The sequence below is a fragment of the Lathamus discolor genome, chromosome 6 (genome assembly GCF_037157495.1).
Source record: "Lathamus discolor isolate bLatDis1 chromosome 6, bLatDis1.hap1, whole genome shotgun sequence".
Taxonomy (NCBI): Eukaryota; Metazoa; Chordata; class Aves; order Psittaciformes; family Psittacidae; genus Lathamus; species Lathamus discolor.
Window position 1 is genome coordinate 89,725,773 of NC_088889.1, and position 26,599 is coordinate 89,752,371.

The 26,599-nt window shown below is 46.1% G+C and overlaps 2 protein-coding genes across 7 annotated transcripts; both read left to right on the forward strand.

Annotated features, from left to right (window-relative positions):
* Positions 1 to 1,549: 1,549 nt before the first annotated feature.
* On the forward strand, positions 1,550 to 3,676 carry LOC136017874 (chemerin-like receptor 1). The gene has a single exon (XM_065686558.1). The coding sequence runs from the start codon at positions 1,591 to 1,593 to the stop codon at positions 2,677 to 2,679; it is 1,089 nt and encodes a 362-aa protein (XP_065542630.1). The 5' UTR covers positions 1,550 to 1,590; the 3' UTR covers positions 2,680 to 3,676.
* A 608-nt stretch (positions 3,677 to 4,284) lies between these two features.
* Positions 4,285 to 26,599, forward strand: PRPSAP2 (phosphoribosyl pyrophosphate synthetase associated protein 2). Of its 6 annotated transcripts, none has more exons than XM_065684719.1 (13): positions 4,285 to 4,371; positions 10,144 to 10,690; positions 13,206 to 13,325; positions 13,845 to 13,995; positions 15,117 to 15,169; positions 15,294 to 15,360; positions 16,621 to 16,793; positions 17,709 to 17,824; positions 21,301 to 21,356; positions 23,660 to 23,808; positions 24,530 to 24,600; positions 25,246 to 25,392; positions 25,905 to 26,599. In XM_065684719.1, the coding sequence occupies exons 4-13, from the start codon at positions 13,877 to 13,879 to the stop codon at positions 26,061 to 26,063; spliced, it is 1,110 nt and encodes a 369-aa protein (XP_065540791.1). In that variant the 5' UTR covers positions 4,285 to 4,371; positions 10,144 to 10,690; positions 13,206 to 13,325; positions 13,845 to 13,876; the 3' UTR covers positions 26,064 to 26,599. The 6 variants fall into 6 exon arrangements, with proteins under 6 accessions (XP_065540791.1, XP_065540788.1, XP_065540792.1 ...); XM_065684716.1 differs by lacking the exon at positions 4,285 to 4,371 and adding an exon at positions 5,376 to 5,713; XM_065684720.1 differs by lacking the exon at positions 4,285 to 4,371 and adding an exon at positions 5,376 to 5,713 and having other exon boundaries at positions 13,206 to 13,268.

Genomic DNA, 26,599 nt, shown 5'->3' on the forward strand with positions numbered 1-26,599 from the left:
ACCCCCCAAAGTATCTAGACCAATCAGCGCCGCGCTCTTCCCACTTCCCGCGTTCTATTGGCCCGCACCGAGGCGGGGCTGGAGGCGCTACCCGCACGCGGTCGGTGGGGTGCGGGTGACCTTGGCCGTGGCAGGGGCTCCGCTGCCGTCACCCCACCACTGGCACCCCACTGCTGCCACTGCCCCACTGCTGCCGTCACCCCACCGCTGGCACCCCACTGCTGCCACTGCCCCACTGCTGCCGTCACCCCACCGCTGGCACCGCACCACTGGCACCCCCCTGCTGCCGTCACCCCATGCTGCTGTCATCCTGCAGGTCCAGCCCTGCTCTGCACCCCAGAGGGCCTCCCAGCAGCCCTAGGGTGTTCCCAGTGATCGGGGGGTGCCTCTTGCCTCCCCCATGAACTGGAGGATGGGGCTCCACCACCCTGCCTCCAGGGCCTGGCCATGCTGCTGGGCAAAGCCATGTGCGTGCTATGCCAGCCATAGCATGGGTCAGCTGCTGCTGTGGGGAGCAGAGCTTGTTCCAGCTTCCTCAGAGCGGCCCCAGTGCCTGGTGGGCATCCTGGTGCTCCGCAGGAAGGAAGCAGGGCATGTGTGATGCAGGCAGGAGAGGGGCCGTGTGTTCTCTGAGCATCAAATCCGAGGCAGCGGATGCGCTCAGGCAACCTGAGGCTGCAGGGATTCACGGGTTAAACCAGTGCAGCCAAAATTGAGGAACAAGATAAAGGGAATAAGTGGTCCTACTAAATTCCTCGTGATCCCAAGCCAGGGCAAAATGGGATGAGGCAGCGTGAGTCACTGTGGAGAGGAGAAGTGTCTCAGTGGGGAGGCAGCCAGGAGGTGAGAGCCGTGGGTAGAGTGGCGAAGGAGCGGTGAGAGCTGCCCCTGGGAGCTGCCGAGGTGGGTATGGGAGCGAGGGGAATGGCGGGTGCGCTGGGAGCACGGTGTGAGGGGCTGACGGTCACACCAGAACTCACCTTTAGGGTCATCCTGCTGTTGGAGTGCACCTCCCTGGAAGGTACTTGCTGACGGAACAATCCTTTGACTCAATCTTTCTCAGTCTTGATGGGTTTTGCTATCTGAATTTGTTAGTGGGCATCTAAAGATGGCATCTAAAGTGGGCATTACAGCAGCAGGGCTTGGGGTTGCCACAGCTGGCCCATGTCAGATTGCTGCTGTAGGCTGATTTACTGGCACATGGTGCCCAGAGAAAGCTGTGGCTGCCCCATCCCTGGCAGTGCTCAAGGCCAGGTTGGACACAGGGGCTTGGAGCAAGCTGCTCCAGTGGAAGGGGTCCCTGCCCAACCCAATCCAACCCAACGCACTCTGATTCTATGACTATGGAGGTGTTGTTCTGACAGTGCCGATGCCAACAGCAAAACCTGGGTTGTTTTCTCTGGTCACAGTGATTTCTGTGACGTGCAGAAGTTACAGAGAAGGATTTATATTAATTATATACTGTTACACAACCTGGTTTTGCATACCCATCTTGTGTGCAGTTACTAGTGCAGATTTTCACCTCTCTGGAGCTGTAGGAGCTGCAGATAATGGCTATGTGTGCTGTTATGATTTCAGGACTGCTTGCTCATGATGGATAGTGTCTCTTCTTCCCCTCCACTCTTCTCTGCCAGTTTCCCCACTGACCAGCCTGAGAACAGCACTGCCCATGACGAGTACTCCAGCCTCCAGAAGAGCATGCACATCCTCTCCATGGTGGTGTACAGCGTCGCCTGCTTGCTGGGGGTGACAGGCAACGGCCTTGTCATCTGGATTACAGGCTTCAAGATGAAGAAGACGGTGAACTCAGTCTGGTTCCTCAACCTGGCCATTGCGGACTTCATCTTCACCTTTTTCCTGCCCCTCAGCATCGCCTACACCGCCCTGGGCTTCCACTGGCCGTTTGGGAAGCTCCTGTGCAAGCTGAACAGCACCATCGCCTTCCTCAACATGTTTGCCAGCGTCTTCCTCCTGACAGTCATCAGCATGGACCGCTGCGTTTCTGTGGCCTTTCCCGTCTGGTCTCACAACCGCCGGAGCCCGGAGCTGGCGGCCAGGATCGCGGTGGGGACGTGGGTCCTGGCGCTGCTCCTCAGCTCCCCGTACCTCGTCTTTCGGGACACTGCGCTCAGTTCCAGGAACAGCACCAGCTGCTACAATAATTTTGCCCTGTCCGATGACTACTCATCCGAGGCAACGCGGAGGCTGTGGAGGATGAGGCATAAAGCCATGATCATAACACGATTCTTATGCGGGTTCCTCATCCCTTTTGCGGTGATCCTCATCTGCTACAGCATCGTTGCCGTCAAGCTGAAAAGGCGGCAGTTAGCCAGCTCTGCCAAGCCATACAGAATCATCATCGCTGTCACAGTCTCATTCTTCCTCTGTTATTTCCCCTATCATGTCTTCTCCTTGCTGGAAATATCCAAAAACTCTTCCAGTCCTGAGATGAAAATGGCCCTTTACATCGGGATCCCCTTGGTTTCCAGCCTCGCTTTCTTCAACAGCTGCATCAACCCCATCCTGTACGTATTTGTGGGGCCAGATTTCAAGGAGAAGTTCCGCCAGTCCATCCTGTCGACCTTCGAAGGGGCCTTCAGTGAGGAGTCAGTCCTGGGCAGCCTCACCAGCCGGAGGAAGTCCAGGTCTGCTTCCGAAGTGGAGGTCCCAAGGGTCTGAGCGGGTGCTGGTGTGGAGGGGACAGTTCTTTCTCTGCACTGTCCCCTCATTTCAGAGCTATAACCACAGGACTGGGGGCTGCAAAGGACTGTGCTGGCTAACGAAGCGTGATCCAGTGTTTTGGGGGTACACCAAGCATACTATGACAGTACACTATGGAAAGGAAACAACTCTGTGGAGCTGCAGCAGTGTGGGTCGAAGTAGTAGCATTTTACTCCCTTTGCCGCTTCCCTAGGGGAGACATCTGGGGACAAATCCTGTTTGCATCTCCGCTGGGTTCACCTGCAGCCTGCAGCACATTTGCACTTGGCAAACCACAGGGGGATTTCCTTCCTTGGCCTTACCAGACTTTCCTGGCAGCTCATCTTCACTGGGGTTCCACCAGACGGGAAGTCAGGTGCAGCTGCATATGGCTGCACTGAAGATATATGGCTGCACCAGCATTTCTTCTGTCCAGAGGAGAAAAGGAGGGAGGGGAGAGCTGTTTCATAAGTCCCTGGTAATTAAGCTCATCTTTTCTCTCCTCAGATACGAGGTAGAATGAAGTATTGGTTGTGCTCCAGTTACTCAGGTTTGAGGTACAGTGGAACTGTTTCTGAGCAATGCTTGGCTGTGTTTGCATTTGACATGTTTCCGGCCCTTAAGCAGCAGAGATCTGACATTTTGCACTGGTGGTGAATGAATACTAAATCCCAATAAACTTAGGTAAAACATACTCAGCCTCTTGTGTTGTGATAAAGGACTTGATCCAACCTGACCGAACACACTCGTCTTCACTAACAGAACAACTAGATAAAAAGATGAAATACCCAGGATTTGGAAACAAACCACTGGCAATAGCAGCAAATCCCATGACTGAAGCAGACAGGACTCAACCTGGGTATGGAGACTTGGGGCACCCTGTCCTTGCGGACCTGATTGCCAGACCATGGTTATGGCTTATCGCTGGGTTTCAAGGCTTTTGCTACATTTGAAAAGCAGTGGTTTGGAGGAGGAAGAAGAGCTGAGCTGGGTCTGGTCAAGGTCCACATTTGCAGACTGCTCAGGGTAAGATGGGGGGGGGGGGGTTCTTCCCAGGCTTGATCAGGCTCTGAAACTCTATTTTTTTTAAGTAGAAAATGATGGTCATGTAAAAGGGAGTGATGGCTGGAAACCCCTCTGACTCCCAGCCTGAAGAGATGAATGTACACGTACCTCACTACTCTGTATGGATGACGTTACCGAGTGAGAGCTGTCACTCGAACATGCTGGGATTAATTCTGGGTCTGCTGGGCCATGCAATATTAAATGAAGGTCGTGATCCTACAGGCATGCATGTACTTAACCTTAAATTCATGCATAAACCCACTGAGAACAGGGAGTGTAACAACACTATCCATATGTCAAGCCTGAGCGAACAGAGGGATTTACCCTTTGCCACAAATTGCTGCCTGTCATCCTGATAAGACTGCAATGTTTGCTATGCAGCCTGCAACTCCTGGGCTATTTACTTGCTCCTGGTGGTAAGCTACAGCATCGATTGCCACGTCAAGGTTGTGCAAAGCAGTGTTTGCTCTTTGTGGTGCTTCTTATCTCTTTGCAGAGCTCACGTAATTCCTTGTGACAGGAGTCTCTGAGTGTTGGACCAAGGCCTCGGACTCCTGTCATGCTCCTCTCCTCACCCCAGCACCCTTAAAGGGTCAGGACTTGAAGGTAAGAAAGAAAGAATTTTATGGGTCATTTGGACATCCAAGGTGGGTACAGGATTCCCATGGGACAACATCATTTAAGTGAAGCAGAGTGTCCAGGTGATGTAAGGAATTACCATTGGAATACCAGCAGATATCTAACCAGGGCTGCATCTCCTCCTGGTACCCCAGCCAAGCCCAGCACACCTCTTGAGCAGCAACTCTGATGTGTTCGACTCCAGACCTGAGACAAAGTTGCTCCTTCTCTCTTACAACATCCCCACCAAGGAAGCTGCTTCCACTCTAAGCAGCACGTTATTACCCCTAAGGAAAACAGTGTGTCCTTAAGAAGATTAAAGTCTCCCTGAATGGTAGGAATGGGATGGAGAAAGCTTTCAGACTGCCATTCCTGAGAACCTGCCAAATTCTGCTGGGAGCAAAAAGGGGGAAGCAAATGTTTTATCAGTGGTAATGGCCAATGCTGTATTACTGAGAGAGAGATGGGTCTGTCATCCCTGGTGTGATCCCTTTGTGCAGTGAGAAACCATGCTGACATCAGTACGGGGTCAGGCTGCCAAGGGACTAGTTCCAAGGTAAATCTCCTATTGTATTGAGCTCCCTCCTATTCAGACTATTTCATTATCACAGTGATAATTGTGATAGTCCTTCATTCCCAACTAGGAAGCAGGCTGTTCATTCCCCCTGATCCCTCTGTTTATCATGTGCTTATCTACAAAAGCTTGGACAAAAATAAAAAGAGGGAGGGGGGAAATCTTTTCCAAAGGCATGGAAATAATCCAGAGAGGTTGAACAACTCATCTGGCAGCTGTGTCCTGCTGTGACGCAGCTCTGCTCTCAAGGCTCTTGTGGATGTGATGGGATGGGTGGAACAGCCTGAACCTCCCAGTATTTGCAGTCATTGAGAAAGGAGCTGAACGCGCTGCCCCGCTGGCACGAGGCCCTCATTGGTCCCATGGAGGGGCTGATCCAATAGCCTCGCTCATACAAATCTGGGGTGTGCAGAGCCATCGGGCTTGAGGGGTTTAGGCAGAGCTATTAGGGCCTGTGGGGTTTGGCTGTGCACAGGGGAGCCAAGGAGGACATGGCAAATGGTAGTTCAAAAGGAGAAGGTAGTTTCTCCTTGGGACCTGGATGAAAGCATGGAAATAGAAACTGGGCTCAGAATGGCCAAGAGGAAAGAGGGTGGAAGAACTGGGAACAAAACCAGCAGATGATGGTAGGTGTAAATGAGTGGGAGGGAGACTGCAGCAGGTCAGGAAGATCTCGTTAAGGGGAACTTAATGAGACTATAAAAGCCGCTGTGAAAGTCAGCAGCTCCCAGGCTTTCCTCTGGTGACTCTTTCCTGGTGAGTAATGTTTTTAAGTGTCCTACTCTTGAGTTTGGGGAATTGACTTGTTAGATACAGTCAAGCAAAAGACAGCGCATGGAAATCTGATAGCAGAACCTCTTCCAGGGGTTGCTGAAGTCAGGCAGGAAGCAGTGTGGAAAATTAGAGGACTGGTACTGGTAAAAAGCTTCTCCATGAAGGAGAGCTATTGGCAGTACTGTTAGTCAGTGGTGCAGGCCAAACCTTAGCCAGGTCTCCCAACATTTCTGTGTAGCAGATGGGTGTGGGTTCCAGCCAGTGAGGGAATTAATCTGCTCATCCAGAGCAGATCCTGGTTGGCACAAACTGGGGAGCATCTGGGGTGCTCTTTGCTGGTTGACATTTGCTTATTCCCTGCACCTCTGCCAGCTTCCAATGAGCTGTGTGGGGCAGGGCTGGTAGTAAACCTTTCCTCTACATCCCCCAGTCTCTGTGCATTTGCACATGCAAAATGCAGGATCCTTCTGCCCAGAATTCAGCTTTAATTTGCAAGCTTGCTCTGCGGTGACCAGTGACAAACTCAAGCCCTTCCTGTATGTTCACTCAGTGTCTATACAGGGTACAATGCTTGTGCTCTGTTTGAAGAGGAGCTGTCACAGTGCAGTAAATGTCAAGTCACGCTAGAGCCCAGTAGGCTGGACAGAGGAAGGGGCAGTGCTTTGTGTTTGGCACTAACTATTCCAGTTCCTAAGATGCCATGGATTCACTATCCAGTTCAACCACCTATGTGTCTAAAGGCAACTCAAAGGGCAAAGCCCATCTGCAAACAGGAGGTGCTGGATGTTATCTGGCAGTTACGCAGACTTTGCAGGACAACTGCCCACCAACAGCAAAGCAAAGAGCATCTGTGACCAAAGCAAGAGGCACTGTTGCTGGTCCTTGTTTCAGGGCACTGTTTGTTGAAACCCTTGCCCTCTCATCCAGGTTGAGCTGTTGTCTGTGCAGTGACTTGTTAAACAGCAGGTATTCCAACAAGCCTCTCATCCCTCTGTTTGAAGGCTGGTTGGAGATAACCCTGTGCTCATGCTGAAGTGGCAGCTCCGTTGCTCATTGCAGACTGAGCCAGAATGAAGAGTGTGGTTAGAAACAGAGGAACAAACAGCTCAGTGAGTCTTTCAGCCAAAGCTTCATGACTCAGGAGGAGCAGGATGGCAACAACATGAGCTGGTGCTTATTTCCTGCAGACAGCCAAGCCACGGCTAAGTAGTAATGTCTCATATAAAGCAATATGAGACTGCTCTCTGTTTACTCAGACAATATTTGTTCTCTGCTCTGGGGCTTTTTTCTAAGACACTCTGGTTCCCAGATGTGGGGAATGCTGTTTTCCAGATCACTCCCAAGAAATTATACTCCTCCTTCCCTTGATTTACAGCTGCTTTGAGTTCTGCCTCCCTCACTGTAATATCCAAGCCAGGAAATTAGACATGGTTGTTCCCAAGGCAGTGAAGTTGAAGGCATAGGAGGGAGGTGGTGGCCTTCAGGCTGTGTGTGGAGGTGCCTGTGCTGCACATCCTCCCAGCAGGCTCTGAGGGGCTGTGTGGGATAGAGGATGCTTTCGGGATGCCTCATAGGACTGAGCATTGGGTGAGACCAAACCTCTTCACGGGGCTCCGTTAGGATCAGATCAAAGCATGCCTTTGGTGTAGCATGTCTGATGTTGCTGTCAGGCGGTTTGGTAGGTGAGCTTTCACATCCACCTTTTGCTATGAAAACCCAACCCAAATCAAACAAAAAAAAGCCCATCTGACTGAGCAGTGATGGATGGAGCTCAGGAAACTGGATGGCAGCAGCATTTGTCTTCTCTTAGGTGATGGACACAGGCTGTTAGCAGCCAACCTTGGCTGGACTAGGTGCACACCTCCGCTTGCCAGGGCAGCATCTGGCTTAAGAGCAACAAATCTCTGTGAGCCAGTATTTCACAGGCAGCAAATGTTCAGAATTCCTTAGATGACTGCTAATTGAATCCTTGTAAAGGAAATCAACCCCGGGTGCTCATCCTGGAGCAACTCTTTGTTAAACTCTTAGCATGTGGGTAGCATATTGTAAAATTAACAAATCCCTCTCTCTTGGGAGCTGTGATTTAAACTCGCATTGCTCTGGCCAGGAAAACAGAGGTGGGAAAGAAATGGATTTGCTCTAAGCAAACAAAGGCAGGAGCCTTCTAAAAAGGATCAGAAAGAATCTTTAAGTTCCTGGTCCTGTGGTTTGCTTAAGCAATGGCAGGAATTTGGGGCAGCACAAATCAAGCAGTCAGCAAATTCTGGGCGCCCTAGGGTATTGAAAAATCCTTTTGGGGAAGGCTGCTGATTGCATTATGGGTTAGTGCTTTGCCATGTGTTGTTTCTAGCTGTTCTGCCTTAAACTGCTCTGCCACGCTACCCTGTAGTGAAACCCCGCGTAAAGACTGACGCCGAGAGGGAAATAGCTGCTGCTCTGTGAAGAGGTTAACAAAAAGCTTAAAGCTCCTTCCCAGTTGTCCAAAAAGCCCCAAACCAACAAAAAAATCCCTATTACAGTCAATTACCCTGAATCAACAAAAGAAAAATAGACTGAATAGAACCATAAGATGGTTTGGTTGGAAGGGACCTTAAAGATCATTGATCTAGTTGTGAGGTGTTAGGAAGGGTCTATTCTCTGACCCTTAGGTGCAATTCAGAAGAGCCTCTAGGAAAGGCAGAGGATCATTACTGCCTCCCTGCTGATGTGGTTCAAACAGGCATCTGCTCTCTACATCTGGCAGCAGCTCCAGGTTAAATTGCTCTCCTTGCCCGACTGGAGCCTGTTGAAAGCACACAAAAGAAGGAGATAAGGAATCGAGCAATAAGCAAAAGCTGTGAAATACAGGGAAACACTGCCCCGTGAATATTTAATATGCAAAATGCAGCTTGTAATGAAACCGAAGTCTCAAAACATGAATGTAAGTGCTGTCCTTTTGCAGGCACGTTGGGGGAGCGGTCCTGGCAGCCACGGCTTCTTCCCCCATGTGCTTCCCCTTACGGGCAGCACAGACAGAAGCATCTGCTGGGTGCTCAAATCACAGAGAATCATAGAATGGTATGGGGTGGAAAGGAGCTTAAGATCATCCAGTTCCAACCCCCTGCCATGGGCAGGGACACCTCACACTAAACCATGGCACCCAAGGCTTCATCCAACCTGGCCTTGAACACTGCCAGGGATGGAGCACTCACAACCTCCCTGGGCAACCCATTCCAGTGCCTCACCACCCTAACAAGAAAGAATTTCCTCCTTATATCCAATCTAAACTTCCCCTGTTTCAGTTTGAACCCGTTACCCCTTGTCCTATCACTACAGTCCCTGATGAAGAGTCCCTCCCCAGCATCCCTATAGGCCCCCTTCAGGTACTGGAAGGCTGCTCTGAGGTCTCCACGCAGCCTTCTCTTCTCCAGGCTGAACAGCCCCAGCTTCCTCAGCCTGTCTTCATACGGGAGGTGCTCCAGTCCCTGATCATCCTCGTGGCCTCCTCTGGACTTGTTCCAACAGTTCCATGTCCTTTTTATGTTGAGGACCCCAGAACTGCACACAATGCTCCAGGTGAGGTCTCACAAGAGCAGAGCAGAGGGGCAGGAGCACCTCCTTCGCCCTGCTGGTCACGCTCCTTTTGATGCAGCCCAGGATACGGTTGGTTTCTGGGCTGCGAGCGCACACTGCAGCTGGCTCATGTTCATTTTCTCATTGACCAGCGCCCCCAAGTCCTTCTCTGCAGGGCTGCTCTGAATCTCTTCTCTGCCCAGTCTGTAGCTGTGCCTGGGATTGCTCAGACCCAGGTGCAGGACCTTGCACTTGGCATGGTTGAACTCCATAAGGCTGGCATCAGCCCACCTCACAGGCGTGTCGAGGTCCCTCTGCTATAGAGCAGGGCTGGAAAGGACCTTAAGGTTATCTTGTTCCAGCCCCGCTCAAAGCCTTGCTCCAAGGCAGCCTCCAGCCTAGCAACGATGATGTCGAATTGTTACCTGTGCTAAAAGCAGCAGCCAGGAAGTACCCGATCATGGAACGATTTGTACCCTTCACGCCACAATTCGGATCCATAACATGCTCCTCTATGGCCATACCAAAAAGCAGGATTTAGAACAGCTTCCAGCTACCCGGTTAGAAAATGTGGTGCTTGGTGGTGGTGGTGGTGGGGGTATTTCAGCATTGGGATTTGGGTGGAAAAGCTTTCCCCTCCTGTGTGGGATGACTCGAACTTCATCATGGGTGCTGCCTTGTGAGAAAGCTGTGCTTTTAAAAGGGGTGGCTAAACTCGGTGCCTTGCTGCTTGAAGATGTCGAATGCATCCTCACCCGGTGTCACCTGTGCGTGTTGCAAGGCTGGCCCCGATCCCAACGGGACAAAACACAGATGTTCTTTACAGTACTGATCCTTTCTTGTCTTAATTTACTTTCCAGAACAGCTTCCCTCCCTGCAAACACTGGGGGACCCGACGCCAAAGCCCAGCCCCTGCCCTGTGCCGGCAGGGATGCCGAGGACCCGCCGCTGTGGTGCTGGTGCCGAGCAGCCGATGAGCGACCATCCCTGACAGAGACGTAGGCACTGGACCTCCAAAACCTCACGGACATCGCCGGTTTGTGCTGTATGGACTCAGCACGTTACCCACCCATCGCGCTCGCCTTTTATGTGGAAGAAAAGCTGAAACGCGCCATTAGTAACGAGGTCCCCCCCGTTACCCCCATCGCGGGGGCGAAGGGGGAAGATGGCGGCGGCGGCTGCTCCCCTCAGCGGTGGCGGGAGGCAAGGGGGGGGGGGGCAGCGAGGAGGGCGGTGGCTGGTACCCGCCCCTCGCGCGCCCTCCGCCCTCCCTCACGCGGCGCCGCCATCTTGCAAGCGGACAACTGGAGGCGCTGGGCTCCGCCGCTGCCTCTACCTGTGCCCCCCTTTCCCCTCCCCTCCGGCCGGGGCTGCCTTCTCCCGGGGCCGGGGGGCCGGAGCCGGCAGGTAAGGCCTTCAGCAAGGGGGCACGCCCGCCCGCTCAGCCCACTTCAGCCGGCTGTGTGAGCGGCAGGACATCCTCCTTCCCCGGCGTTCTCTCTCTCTCCCCCATCCTCAAGCAGGGTTGAGCCGCCTGAGGACCGGCGGCTTCGGCGCCCTCCCCTCGGGGATCGTATGGGTAGGGAGGAACCTGCGGGGGGCTGCCCGCAGGTGAAAGGAGCGGTGTGGCCAGGCCTCTCCCATGAGGAGGGGAGGGATCCTCGGGTACCCCGGGGTATGTGTAACCCCTCTGGAGCTGAAGGGCTTGTAGGGAGGGGTGTGATGGAGGGGTCAACCCTCTGTGGTTAGCCCAGGGGAGCAGGTCAGTGTGGAAGGTCCTTCTGGGACCTCTCTGTGGGGAGATGGGTGAGAGGGTTCAGTTCCCTTCCAGGCCGTGCGCATCAGTTCCTTAGTACCATGGTTATTCCTGCCTCTGTTGCTTTCTGTGGGGGCATCCTCAGTGTAAACCCGGTGATGTGTACCCAGTAATTGTTATCATCATGGTCTGTCTGTGTTAACTGTGTGCAGCCCAAAGGAAAGGGCAGGAGTCTGTGGGCTGCAGCCTACTCTGTGATGTATGTATGCTCCTAAATCTGATGGAGGCTTGAAAGCTTTGTCCACCTCAAGCTGAGAGCCGTGGTCCCATGTACCCTTGTGGAGTCATGTTCTTACACACCTAATAAAGTTCTGTGAGCTTCCTCTCGTCCCAGCACCTGCTTCAGGGTGGATCCATCAGTATTAACTCTATAAATGCAGCTTCCTTCCCTCCACACACACTATAGCCCACTTGTTGCTGCTGAAATACATCTACAAGACAGTCCTTGGCCTATGGTTATGTGAAGAGCTCTGTTCAGTGTTGGTTGTGAGTATGTCAGTATCTTACTGTGATGTAAAATGCATCCTGAACGATAACCAAGAACCAGCAGCTCTTGTCTTTCAGCTCTTTCACTCCTAACTCTTCTTAAAAGAGAGTGAAGAAGGTAACACAATTGGAAGAAAGCTGTGCCTTCAAAACACACTGTGACTATTGTTAGCAACATTGGCAGTTGTCTCTACGTTGTTCCCATTTAATTGCACAAGCAGGATGCGTTCAGGTGTCCTTCTGGCACCTAGTGCATGCTCACTTTGGGTCTTTAACACCCTTATGACTATTAGATGGATAATGGCCATTAGTTACCAGCTGGGAGTTACAGGGAGTAGGTGAGCAACAGAACAAAGGAAGAAACACTAGCTAAGCAATAGGGTTTCTCATTGAATTGATGGGTGCTTAGTTTGGGAGGGATATAGTTGGGCTTTAGACTGGATGTCTGTGACCATACTGCCTTCTAGGATTATTATTTTCCAATATTCTTGTCTAAAAGCAAAGGCTGAAAGGGTCAGGGTCTTTCTTTAGGGCCCATCAGGTTCTAGTAGAGTTGAAACATCCAGGCATTCAAATTCTGTTGCCGGAGTTGTTGCCGTTTATGCTCATGGTCTGCACATGTTGGAGGTTTTGATGACAGGCAGGTTTCGTTCACAGCAGTTGAGCATAGCACAGTCTCTGCATGAAGAGAGTTGTCATTAGGAAGTGCCTGTCTTTGGCTTTTAGTACAGTTTCTGTGATGAGGTCAAACTGAGCAAGGGTGGAAAGCTGGGCTGAATGAGATTATGGAGCCAGCCAGCTGTTCCTTTGAGTACGGAAGCTTACTTTCCTTTTAGATGCTGTTTTTGAGTACTTAATGGTACTGGTTATGGTTGATATGCCATCAGGTTGTTGTAACATTGAGTTTCTCAGCAGGGAGATGTTTACCAGCAAAAAAGTTACTGATTTATCCTAAGCTCTGTTTTTTTTTTTTGCTTTGAATTATGCCACTTGTATTTGGTATTTTCAGTCCCCTTCATAATGCTGAAATGGCTGCTGAAGGGTTGGACTATTTATACAGCAGACATGGAGTGTGGTAGCCTTTTGTGTGTAGCAGTTTTGAGTTGAATGCTACTTTGCTCTATCAGCAGCTGCTGGTCACAGAATCACAGAATCACAGAATCCCAAGGGTTGGAAGGGACCTAAAAAGATCATCTAGTCCAACCCCCCTGCAAGAGCAGGGTAACCTACAGTACATCACACAGGAACTTGTCCAGGCGGGCCTTGAATATCTCCAGTGTAGGAGACTCCACAACCCCCCTGGGCAACCTGTTCCAGTGCTCTGTCACTCTTACAGTAAAGAAGTTCTTCCTGATGTTAACGTGGAACTTCCTATGCTCCAGTTTACACCCATTGCCCCTTGTCCTAAATGTCAATGTGATTGCTTCTTTTTTCTTTATATGAATAGAATGTTACAGTAGAATTAGTAATGGCAGTGTGATGCTACAAAGAAGAGTAAAAAGTGTGAAGATGGAATCCCATCAAAGCCTTGGCAGGAGTAGTGCTTTATACCCTTGTTTGCAAAAAACCCCATAAAGATTGTATAGATTTCCTCTTGATATTTTTCTCCTGTTTCCACAGGAGAGATATTAGTACCAAAGAATGACAAGAACTGCTTCACCAAGTGGCTGCATTGTGCAAGAGGTCATTATTTACAGCTACCAGCTTTATTGAACTCTTCCTTACATTTCATCCTTCTTTGTAAGTTTATAATTTGTTGCAAAGTGATGGAAAGATACACAGCTGTGGAAATAGGCTGTTCTGGCCAGAGCCAGGACCCATGGGCTGTTTAGCTCAATTCCACCTCTGTGATCTTGCAAAAGTCAATAAAAGTTGCTCAGTTTGGGAAAATGAACTGGACAAGCTGATGAAAAAGAGAACCTGTGTTACTGATGGTAGCCTGAGGAAAGCGTTTAAGTTAGGAAGTTGTCATGGGGGATGTTTGGAGACCACAGGGGAAGCGTTCTGCTGAAGGGTGTAGAGCTTGGGGGCAGGAGAAGGAAGGCAGGATGGGCTGAAGGCCCCTTTGTGCCCTATGGTGGGTGTGCTGAGCTAGCTCAGGAATGTTCTGAAGGATACATTTGTGGTACTGTTATTGACAGCAAATATTGAGGATGCTGGAAAATACAGGCTTGTGGGAAACTCTTCACTTTCTAAACAGGGAAAATCTGGGTTTTGTTTTTAATGTTGTAGCTTCAACAGACCTTTGATCTCTTGCAGTCTTCTAGAAGCGGAAAAACAACTTAGGTTTGATGTTTTGTGTGCCATCAACTGAAATTGGGGCCATCATGAATGTAACCAAGGGTGGACTGGTGCTGTTTTCAGCTAATTCCAATTCGTCATGCATGGAACTGTCCAAGAGGATTGCTGAGTAAGTAGAACCTCCTGCAGGGCCACTCAGGATCTCGGTGTTACTGTGTTGGGGCTTATTTTACTTCAGACAGATTTCTTATTTTAAAGGAAGCTATGTGGGAAAACCACCATGGTTTGCAAGAACGTGGAGTGTGCTGTATTGCACAATGTATTTCAGTAGATCAATAACAAAGACAATAACTTGCGTTTAAATTGTTAGGTGGCAGGTTGTGATTTGCTGCAGTATTTTATAGAGAACATGTGGAAAAATGAATGTTTGCTAACACTAAATTGCGGTACAAGCTTTTATCCTGTCCTTCTTGTAGCAGGATATTTCTTAGCAAAGCTGCATCTATCCTGCTCACTGTATTTTAGATGGAAATGTTAATTTAGCTTTAAATGCAGAAATACTTGCAGGAGAACTTTCATGACTTAAGAATGTTTTTACCATGCTACTGTGGAGGTATTGGATTGCACAACATGACCAGGTGTACTGCAGAGGATCGCCTTCTTCCTGAGGCTTATGGACCTGAGGTTAGGTACAGACAGGAGGAGGAGAACGGAGAGTGCAAAGGATCTTGAGTTACATATGGCAAGGACTTGGGCATAAGTACACAGCACACCCTGGTCTCTCATTTCGTTAGTGATGAGGGTCTGTGCTAATACTGAAGTGGAATAATTACAGCAGACGTTAGTCTTCTATTGCTTACGGAATGATGCTCACCAGTATTTCCTATTCGCTCTCCACTGACATTCTTTCTATAGAGAGGAACGCTTTAAAAGAGGTCTAAGCATTGCCACATGTGATGCTGCCGTCTATATATGTGTCAACATCCATGGAATATATATAGAGATACATGTTAGAAAATTGTTATATGATTTAGTAATCAAGTATTATTCTCCTTGTTCATCCCAGCCTGACTTGAAATGAGTTTAGCTGAGCCTGCGGTGCAGATCCTGTAAACTAGATGCTTTGTTGAGAGTTTTCCACTGTAATTACTGGGTTTATGGTTTGGGAGTTTCTGTTTTTGCTTTTCTCCTGTGAAATACTGCCTTTTCAGTGACTGTCACATTGTATAGGCTTTGTTTTGCCCTTCATTTTCCCACTGACATCTGCTTTTCTTTCTTCTGCTCCTGCAGGCGCTTAGGAGTTGAGATGGGGAAGGTTCAGGTTTATCAAGAGCCAAACAGAGGTGAGCGTTTAATTGGCAAAACTAGAAACCTACCTACCGATGATGTGCATGTATTGGTTACTTGTTCCTTACTCTCTTCTTGGGTTTTGCTGTTGAAAATACGACATGTTTCTCTTCTTGGCAGAAACAAGAGTGCAGATCCAGGAGTCTGTGAGAGGAAAGGATGTATTCATCATCCAAACAGTTTCAAAGTGAGTAATTGTTTAAAGACGTTGTGCTGACATTTTGACTTTCCGTAGGAATGCTTCTATTTTAATTTTTCTTCTCATTTTATGTATAAAATACAGTATAATAAGCCTAGGTTAACTACATAGAGGCTTCTCTTTTTGGTTTTGTTGCTATTGTTTTGATTTTTGATATGTGCGCAAAGAAGACTTCAGGGATTCTTCATCAGAGGTAGGGGTAGGACAAGGGTAACGGGTTCAAACTGAAACAGGGGAAGTTCAGGTTAGATACAAGGAAGAAGTTCTTTACTGTGAGTGTGGTGAGGCGCTGGCACATGTTGCCCAGAGAAGTGGTAAGTGCTCCATCTCTGACAGTGTTCAAGGCCAGGTTGGACAGAGCCTTGGGTGCCATGGTTTAGTGTGAGGCATCCCTGCCCATGGCAGGGGGGTTGGAACTGGATGATCTTAAGGTCCTTTCCAACCCAAACCGTTCTATGATTCTATGATAAGATGCTGTTTTAATTTTCAGTTGAATATGAGTTCATTGAATATGAAACTATTCATTGAATATGTCAATGAAACTTTCCCCTGGGACTCTGCATTCTTTTGCTAAGCACATTCTTTTGCTTATGTTATTCTTTTAAAATTATTCCCTTCCCAGTTATCTGTCTCTAGGACCATTATAAAGGTCTACATTTGGAGGAGTGTTTCCTAGGCAGTGTCCTGTGATTCAGAAAAGAACTTTACAAATGGTGAGACTTGTTTTAATGGCAACAGAAACAGGAGGTCTCTTAGTTGATGACCAGTTCTCATCCAAAAAGATAAACCTATCATCTAGGGCAAAAAATAGATGGAAATTGTTAAATATTTAGCCTGCTGTTAGCTTGAACAATAGAGGAACCTGTTGTAAAGTCTGAAACTTAAAAAACCAAAACTTACATGTATTAAAAAAAATACATCTGTATTATTTTGTGCATGACAGAAGGAGATGTTGGAGATGAATTATAGGCTGCTTTGTTACAGCAGCATGGTATAACAAAAACTGCTGAATTACTCTCATCTAATTCAGCTCAAAATAGCTAAGTGAAAATAAATTGTGGGATCTAATTCTAGTGAAGGATTCAAATGCTGTGTCCAGGGCACTGTCCATCCTGGGGGGCACAGCTGGATTCTTAGTGCAGATCACTCAGTTACAGTACTCTTTACTGCCCTGGAGCAGGTATAAATACTGTGTTAAACAGAGGATTCTTATGCACAAAATACAGAACTGGATGCTTCTTGTTCCAGGGATGTGAATACTACAATCATGGAACTCCTAATCATGGTGTATGCTTGTAAAACCTCCTGTGCCAAAAGCATTATTGGAGTGATTCCTTACTTCCCGTACAGCAAACAGTGCAAGATGAGGAAAAGGGGCTCCATTGTCTCTAAGTTACTGGCCTCTATGATGTGCAAAGCTGGTAAGAGTGCAGCTCTTCTGAAATAATCAGGGCAATGGGGGCTCTTGCTGTCAGTTTTCAGATTTAGAGATGTCTGTGTACAAGTTGGGCTGCTAAGGTTGTTTGTGTGTTAAAACCCACATAGGAAGGAGAATATCATTAGAAATGTTTCTGAATGAGTTCATGGAGAAAACCCAACCTTGTAACAGCCCTTTTACATTGTGTCCTCCTGAGCTGGCAGGGTGAGGCAACTGGACTCTGCTGCTCTGGGCAGTGGTGTCTCTCCTAGAGTACTGCTCCTTGCCTTTCTGACACTCTGGAGCAGTTGTGCCTTGTCATTGCTGGCCTGTTTTTTACCTGTTGGATGAATGCACTTTGTCCTTTACATTTGACATGCGGTGGGAGCTTGAGTTTTCATTTGCACAGCCTTCAGCACATCTGCTCCTTTCCTTTTGCTCCTATCCCTGGAAAAAATCAGCAGTTCCAGTGAACACAGTGTGATCTGGTTTCTTATTTTTAGAGAAGTGTTTTGATCATTAGGATTTGGGCCCATTTTTCAGAAGTTCAGAACGTGACAATTAGTTGTGGATCTTGTGTGGCCCAGGACAATTTATCTCCTTAGCAATCTCATTTTGTCATATGTAGAGTGGAGAAGGATCTTCCCTGCCGCAGTGTGGCACTGCTGAGTCAATTATGAAGCGTTCTGAGGTCCTTTTGGAGAGGGCACTAGCAATCTGGGAAGTTACTGAAGAGGGATGGAATTAATGTGCTCTGTGCTTTCACAGAGTGTAGTATTCTTGTGCTAATGCATCTTAAAGGTTTTGGTTTGGCTACACTTCAGTGAAACTTGGTAGTGAAATAGAGTGTGGTCATTCTCTCTTACTTTTCTTGATGTGTTTCTCCATATGTCATTTTACTTATTTATCTTTTTTAAAGGACTAACTCACCTTATTACCATGGATCTACACCAGAAGGAAATACAGGGCTTCTTCAATATTCCAGTTGATAACCTGAGAGCATCTCCATTTTTACTGCAGTACATCCAGGAAGAGGTGAGGAAGTCCTGCTGTTACACTTGCTTTTTTGAATGATGTTTTGTCATGCCTCAAGGCTTCTGAAACAAATTTCTCTGAAGGAACTTAACTCCTCAAATAGGGTTTTAAAGGGGGAAGGGGGTGGTGTTGGGCAGTTAGTACTTTTCTTCCCCACAGGCTTAACTTTTGCTTTCATGAAGAGCTGGTGTTTCATCCATGCAGTGGTGCTGCTCTGTCTTCTTAGATATATTCCCCTAACTAGTATTGAAAAAAAAAAAAAAGAGGGTTTTCTTGCTCTTGATATCCTCTTCTTTTCCTATTTCTAGTTTTGACATCTATAGGATGGACTGCTTGTGTAGGTGTAATTTGTATCGTGTTATGAAAACACTTTGGAAGTGAAGTTGTAAACTGAGATAGCCTATCGATCCTCCTTTGAAAGCAGGAACAGACTACTTCTTATGTGGAAATCCTCACCTGCTGTTTGTTCAGCATGTCTTGACTTGAGCTTAACTTCGAATGTTCTGTACATCCATTTGCCCATCTTACTTTTATAAGTGCTTTGAGAAGTGCTACTGGTAGATTCATATCTATAAAAATTGTGCAAATGATAATTGTAGGTGTGCAAATGATAATTGTAGGTGTGAGATGGGGATAATGCCTCTGACTAACGATAATGTGGAATAAAGAAAATGTTTTCTTCCTAGTGAGAGAAAAGGTTTTGCTCACTCTTACTTCTGAGTCAAGTTTATTTTTGTAGAGATATAAATGCCTCAATTTAAAAGAAACAAACAACAACAAAGCAACATGATTTTGTTATGACAAACATAACATGAGTTACATTACATTTGGGGAATCAGTTGCCATTTGGTAATCTGTCATTATAATTTCATATTAGTAATAGTGTCCAAGAGAATTACAGAACTAGACCTACATGACAAAGCTCCAAGCTCTGGCTTTGCCCCATTCATTCACTTTATATACCAGGAGGGAAGTACTGAATGTTGTAAGTTAAAAAACAGTAAAAAGCACGGAAAACCAAATATGCAGAAACAAGACAAGTTCTGCCTTTATAGTGAATGTATCGGGGCTATGGTCCCTGACAAGAGCATTGTCCTGGTTTAGCCCTGAAGCACATTTTGGTACATGAACTCTTAATGCTTTACAAAGAATTGTTACAGCTTTGAGTCTGGCACCGCTGTGCAGTCTATGAAGAAATGAACACTTGTAGAGATCTGCTGGAGTATGTGTAGAGAGGTCTTGAAAGACACTTGAAGTTTCTAATTTCTTCATTCCCTTGCACGTCCATGAGAGCGCTTGCTCAAGCTCAAGTTGACTGAATGTGGCTGATCAGGTGGGATTTGTATGGTTAAGAGTCTTCACAAGCCACGTCACACATAGTGTCTTTCCTTAGATGTTTCATCCAGCGCTGCTCAGGAGGAATTCAGGATTCAGCTCAGATTCACAGTGGCAGCAGCTTGCTGCATACTCTGACATTGTGAGTGCCAAAGCACGAAGAATGTTTCAAATGGGAGTTGGCATGGGATATATTGAGCAGTACAAAACGGAGTCCGGCTTGATAAGAGCACAGGTCACTTAAAAAGCATTTAACTGAGAGTTAAGAGGATGAGGGCTTGTAGTTGTTCCCTGTAGGGAATTTATGGCTAGGTGTGAAGAGAATTACTTAGTGTTATGGTGTGAAGACCATCCAGTGGTACAAAAATAATACGGTTATTTTCCTTGACACTTGGTGCCTTCTGTCTTTGCTATGGGTACCTGTTAATCTCAGAGTGACGTAGCTCTTTGTTACAAGGAGTTGTTGATGTCTTTACTATCTTCTGAATGACATTTCTGGTTTTCTGACTTCATCTTTAAAGAGCTGAGAACAAATTTGATAATTTGGCAGGGGAAAAATGAGGCAATGGTGTCTGGACAAGATCAAAGCCTTTATTATGTCAAGTGACAGGCCCTGCCTTGTCCATACCTTCCATCACGTTAATCTTTGTAGCCTCTTGTATAACTAAGTGTCTGTAAGAGAGAACATGCTGAATTCCCAGTATTATAGGTGGAGTAAATAGCACTGTGGATTATTAATGTTTCCTGACACGTCTTTAGAAAAGCTCTTGTTTTCAGTTGCTTAGACCCATTCTCAGATTCAGAACTTTATTTTTTCTTTCCCATGCCTGTTTCAGGTAGGGAGCTTTTGGAAGCACACAGTCAATGTGGTTTGTTGAGGATTAGATTGTAGAAGGATTTACTTTGCGTGTGTTTGAAAAATAACCCCAAATCAACAGGTATTTCTGTGCTCTGAAACTGGTACTTGAGATCTAACTGTAAGGCAATGAACTGCATATCAGGGTATCACTCCCCAGATTCATTTAATTACAGCTGTAACAGATCAGTTTGCAGGTATTTAGTAAAGAGTCTTCTGTCCCTTAACACTGGGATCGTGAGGAGGGGATCTGCTCTGTAGGACTTTGCTGTTGCAGCTGAGAGTGGCTGTGGGCTACTGCTGATAGAAGGTTAGACAGGTTCTCTGTGGGAGATGGATTGTCCCAGAGAACAGTGAAGGAAAATGCTGAGTTTGCAAGGAAGAAGGTAAGATGAGATGTAAAAGGGAGCATATGTTGCTGTTGGAAAGGAGGGCTGGAAGCACAAGTATTGGAATGCTCGGAAGTTATGGATAAGGAAAGACAAGTCTCACGTGGAGTCATTGTTTGCAGGGAAAACAGAGAGAGGATAAGAAACTTTTGAGACATGGGGACTAAAATACTGCCTAAATATAGAGAGGGAATCAGGAGTGAGAAGCCAGTATGGGAATGCTGGGGCAGGGGAGGGGCAGCAAACTTTGGAGTAGATCTTGCTTACGAAGGCTGACTGAATAACCCATGAGGCCTCAAAATGAAACCCAGACTTGATCTTACCCCTTTGCTGCTGTCAGCATTCACAGCAGCATCCTCTAGTGCTGATCTGCATAGAAAATGGTTTACAGCAGTATTAGGCTGTGACACCAGGATGAGTGCAGTGAATATGGAACTTTTACCCCTTTTGATGCTCCATTTTAAGAGTCTAATGTGATGGAGTGGTGGAGAGGTGTTGCTTTTTTGGTGTGCTCTGAAAACCAATAGGAAATAGATGAAACGCTGTATTCTCAAGTGGTTAAGCTGTCATGTGCACTCACAAGACAAGTTGAACAGGAAATTTTAATTTTGATGGTTTCCTGTTTCTTTTAACATTTGTCCATGTAGCCCCGATGTTCTAAAGCAGATAAGTTTATGTCATCCATAATATGTTTATGAAAGGTACAGTTTTTAATATCTGAATTTTCTAAATACCTTTTTTTGCTGAGCTCTGAACTCTGATCATATACCATGGATTCTTGAGGTTGCTTTCGATGCTTAAAATTCTTCTGGCAAAATAAAGTTCTCTTGATTCTTACTGAGTTTAAATTTGTCTAAAGATATGAAGTAGACATTGCTATCTGTTATTTACTACAGATACCAGACTACAGGAATGCTGTAATTGTGGCCAAATCACCTGCGTCTGCAAAGAGGTGGGTAAGATCTGCTCTCTTGTGTTAGAGCAGGAAATCTCGATCGTGATTTTGTGCTTAGGATCTAATGAAGGACAGAGATCCCGTAATTAGAAGATGGTGCCTTCAAATCCCTCCTAATTCTCCTTTGTAAGATGAGCAGTTTTTACATCATCACTGTAATTATAATAAATCTAAGGAGAGTAAAAAAGCCAAACAAAAGGATGAGGTGAATCAGTGCAGTGCTTAGGCTAATGAAAGTTTTTAATCATATTAGATGTGTGTGCATTTACATCATAAATTTCCTGCTGTAAATGAAAAATGGCTGGAAGCGTAACACCATTAATCCAAAGTAATTGCTAAGCACGGTCATAACCTAGAACATGGTTGATCAGATCCTAAATACAGATGGCTTCTACCCAGCGTGATGGAACAGGATTTGATGGTTGAGATGATTTTGATTGTGAAGTCCATGTTGGCTGTTCTTAATCCATGAAGCTCTTTGGTTGACTGAACTCTGTGGCATGGCACCACTCTCAGCAGGTGGTAAAAGAGTTGGATAGTGGTTTCTGAGATACTTTATTTGCTGTGGTAAGAACCCCGGAGTTTCTTGAGAAGTTATTTAGATGGGTCATGATACTCTTTTGTAAGAAAGGTTTCTGTTATTTTATATGGCAAATCAGGCATACTTTTATTTGTGGCGGTATAGTGAAGGGAGCAACTTTGGTCACCTTTGTTTTCCAGCAGTACTTTTAATGTGATTTCTTTTGTTTTGGCCAGTTACTTTACATTTGCTTGTCTTTGTTTCTTTCGCTTGGTGCCAGTATTGCCTCTTGTTGGAGCATTTCGTGCTTGTCAAGTAACTGTGCATGCCAGCAAATAGTCTGTACGTTCCTTTAATTGATCAGACAGATAAGTTGCACACGTAACCTGTTTGGGTAGGAGAGGATCCCAGAGCTGTATTGTTTAGCTTCTTCATGTCCACATGTGAGCATTTAAGAGCAATGTTTGAGGAGGTACATTGTGTTTGGAAAAGGCTGATGGAATGTTTCAGCCTAGTCAAGGAAAACACTTGTCATATGAATGCCAACTTGTGTAAGAGAACCTCTCCTCGATGAAGTCAGTATGTTTCTGTGGTTTCTGAGCTCACTGGAAAATGAATAAATCATTTTACTGTTACTTTGAACTTCATTCAATTAAATATTACATTTTAAAGTAGTTATTATGGTTTTGTTGATAGGATTAAGCCTTCGAAGACTTAACCCAAAATGTTTGGGGTTATCTGGAATTAACTGCTTGCAAAAACTATCCTAATTGTGTGCTGACCACAGGGCAGAAGATTCTTTAGTTTGAAGTCACTGAGTAGTCACGATGGGCACATTATTGTCTGGACTTTGAGCTGTTTGGGTAGTGAAACAGGGCTTAATTGTGAAGAAGCTGATTCAGGCTACTGGATGCTAATGGGAGAACAAAGTGGCTCACCCTGAATGTATCAGGCCCACTTGGCCCAGGAGTCTGGATGACTGGCTTAGGCTAGATATGGAGTTCTGGGATGTGCAAGGTAAGGTAGGATGAATCTGTTACTTTTGACTTGCTGCTTCCAGTTTCTGGGATACAGTGTCTGTGAAATTCCTATTTTCCTGCCTCTGCTGTCCCCACTCCCCTAGCTGACCTCACACTTCTTTACATAAATTCCTAATTTTAGTTAAAGAAACTGCACAGTGAAGGAGCTTTATATAAATCAGTAAAAATCCAGGCTGTGACTTTGAAGTGTGGTTTGTCAGGCAAAATGACTGTCTGGATTCCCTTTTCTGTAGGGTGTCTGAGGTTGTGTCAGGGATATTGCCTTTATTTAGTGCACATCTTGCTAAAAATAAATCAGTGAACACTTGTTTTCTGTTTTCATGTAAATATATATTTTTTTCCTATTAAATATAGCCAATCTGGGTATCCAGGTTGGTTTTGGTTACTGTTAGCTGCAAGCTGCTGAAGCATGGGATCTCAGGAATGCTGAAGGCTAGGAAATAGTTTTCTGACTGTTGGGCAAAACAGAAGGGAAGAATCAGAATGATGTGACTTGTAGCATTTATCCTGTTGCTTAAAATCCACGGTGTGGCTACTTCAAGGTTATTCTGACTTTCACAGCCTGATGAAATCAAGGTTCTAAGGGGCCAGTGGTTTCTTCTCTCCATTTTCCTAAACTTTTAGGATCATTCAGTTTCTCCTCTGAAACATTAGGAATAAAATGGGAATAGATTAGGATTGTGCAAATATGAATTACTGTAAATGTAATGAATTTATTGTTTTTAACCCTTTCCCTACAGGGCCCAGTCCTTTGCTGAGCGCTTACGGTTGGGAATTGCAGTGATTCATGGGGAGGCTCAGGATGCAGAGTCTGACATGGTGGATGGTCGCCACTCACCACCTACAGCCAAAAACGTAGCTGCTATTCATCCCAGTCTGGAGATACCCAGTAAGTAAGTTTGTGTGTGTAGGTGTTGTTTTCTGTGGGTTTGGGAGTGGGGCTGGCAGTGATGGGCCATTTTTAGGGGCGAAAAAAGAGAGGTTTTTTTCTTACTAATAGGAAAAAAGATTCCTTTTTGATGCTTTCTACGTGGTTTTGGTGCTAGGCTGTATGAGAGGTCTTTGTCAATGGGGCTGTGGCATTCCAGGCAGCCAGAACCCCTGGCAGAGAGGCCTCACTTTTTTTGCCATTTACTTTCCCATTGGAATTTTTCTGGGACACAGAGCTAATAAGCTGAGCCTGTCACTGTTTTTGTGTGTAGCTCTATAATGTCACAGCCCTTCGCACAGTGACCTTGCTGGATGTGGATGTGACCCATAGCTGCATGAGTCCAGCTTGCATAAGCACAGCTTGAACCTCAGGAGGGTGGTTGAACAGGTTGTGTCTGCAAACCACTCTATTCTCTGGACTAAAATGAAGAATTAATTGACTTTGTTAAGAATTTGGGTGTAAATGAATGTAGTTATTTTCTTAAGCTTAGCCAAAGTATTATTTTGTATTAAAATCCTGGTGGTTTTCCCCAGTAACTCTGTGATGGTTGAAACAGTTGTGGCTTCATTTCTCTCTATAACAATGGTGATCTATGCAAAGCAGGCACTTGAAATAAATTGTATAAACTTTGTCTCTCTTTCTCCTTTCTACCCCTCTAAAAAAACTTGCTGTTGATCAGTGCTGATTCCCAAGGAAAAACCACCCATCACAGTTGTTGGAGATGTAGGAGGAAGAATAGCTATCATTGTGGTAAGTAAGATGCCATCACTTCTGCTAAATTACATTAAACATGTGCAAGTTGCAGAAATAAAGTAGATACTCTGCTGTGTCAGGAACTAAAGTTAGGTGGATGGTGGACTATTGGTACTGCACTGTTTATCAAGTGAGGTTCTGCACTCTGGCTGAACTTGGCCATGTGAGCTATGAAGAGATCTGTGTTGAAAAGCAGGATTTGGACCTTGTTTCTGTGAAGAGGCAGATAAAATTCTGTTCAAGTGCTTGCCTGAAGGTGAGGAGCTCAACACAGCTGGTTAGGGGAGAATTGCCATGTTTCTATCCTGTGAGTTTAGAAACGCTGGTGATGATGCAGCCTGTCTTACGGTTTCTCTAAAGCAGAGCGTAATCTCTGCACTACTTCTGTTAGTTTGGTTTTTGGCTGAATGTCAGTTGTTGTGGCTTTTCCCTCTTTCCCTCATGGAGCAATCTGTCTGCCCCTTGATGCTACAGTACGTTTGGATGCTCTCCCTTTTTGCTCTTTCACTCTTACCATCCAGCTCAGGTGTCTGAATAACTGCATCAATAAAAATGTCCATTTTGCATTGGCTTGTTCAAAGTGTCATGTCGTTTTGGGTGTGTTGCTGGTGGATCTTCACTGACTTGATCTCCTCTTGCCAGGATGACATCATAGATGACGTTGACAGCTTCCTGGCTGCAGCTGAGACCCTCAAGGAGCGGGGGGCTTACAAGATCTTTGTAATGGCTACACATGGCCTCTTATCTTCAGATGCTCCCAGGCTCATAGAGGAATCTGCAATTGATGAGGTAAGCATGGATCATGGATTCTGAGCTTCTCATCATATGTGTTGGGGGTTTATAAGCAGAGAGCTTTCTCCTGACTTGACTATTAAAATACACTGGTGTGAAGAATTTCGCTGGAAGATTCCTGGATTTGGACTTCGTGACTGTGGAATTGTATGCTAGAATATTAGCATCTACACATCCTGAACGTATAGTGACAGGAAGGTAGGGAAGTTGTGAGATGAGGGACTGCCTGTGCTGGCAGCCTTTGTTCCCTTTGGTCTGGAGGATTATTTTCTTTCCTTCCTTTGGACCTGCATGGCAGAGTGAATGAAGAGAAGGAAGGACAATGCCATTAGTATCCGTGCATACATGCAACCCTGTGGCAATGCATGACTCTTCCTAAGGTTTTAACCCTGACAGTAATATAAAGGGTGGCTTCACAGGATCTGGTGGGTGGACGTTCCCTTCCACAGCTTTAATAGAGAAGGTGGAAAAGAGCTACATCCTTCTGATTGTTGTTTTTCTTTCTGTAGGTGGTTGTTACAAACACAATCCCACATGAAATACAGAAACTCCAGTGCCCTAAAATCAAGACTGTGGATATCAGCATGATCCTCTCGGAAGCCATTCGCAGGATCCATAATGGGGAATCCATGTCTTACCTCTTCAGAAATATAGGACTGGATGATTAATGCTTCTTCCTCTAAAGAAATAAACCCCAAACTGGGCCAAACTGGAAGCAGATACCGAGCTGTGAAGCGTCATACTTACCTTAATATTTCTATTGAGCCACTTCTTGTTTTCTCTTGGTTTTAAGTATCAAGGTAGAACAGTTTTTAAGAGTGTTTTTCTTTGCAGGGTTTTATTTTTTGGGGAGGGTAGGGAGGTGGGAGGGGAAGAAACATTTTCCAGAGAACCTGTTAGTTGCTTTTAGGTTAGTTGCACTATATACATGATGGAAAACAACCCCCAAAACACTTGAGGCAAGAATTTGGCTTCTAAATTAAGCATTCCTCTCCCAAAGCTGCTTGCTACAAGTGCTTTAAAAGGTAAGAAAATGAAGTGACTGTATAATACTTGCGTTTTAAAAGCCAAAAAGGTTGTACTGTTGTTGGCAGTTGAGTGATTTTGTAGGAGTGCTTTTATAGAAAAGCAGATGAAATATGCACCTGTATTTATTTTCTGCCACAAAGAATAAAGACTTGTTTTTGTGTGAGCTTTCTAAAAA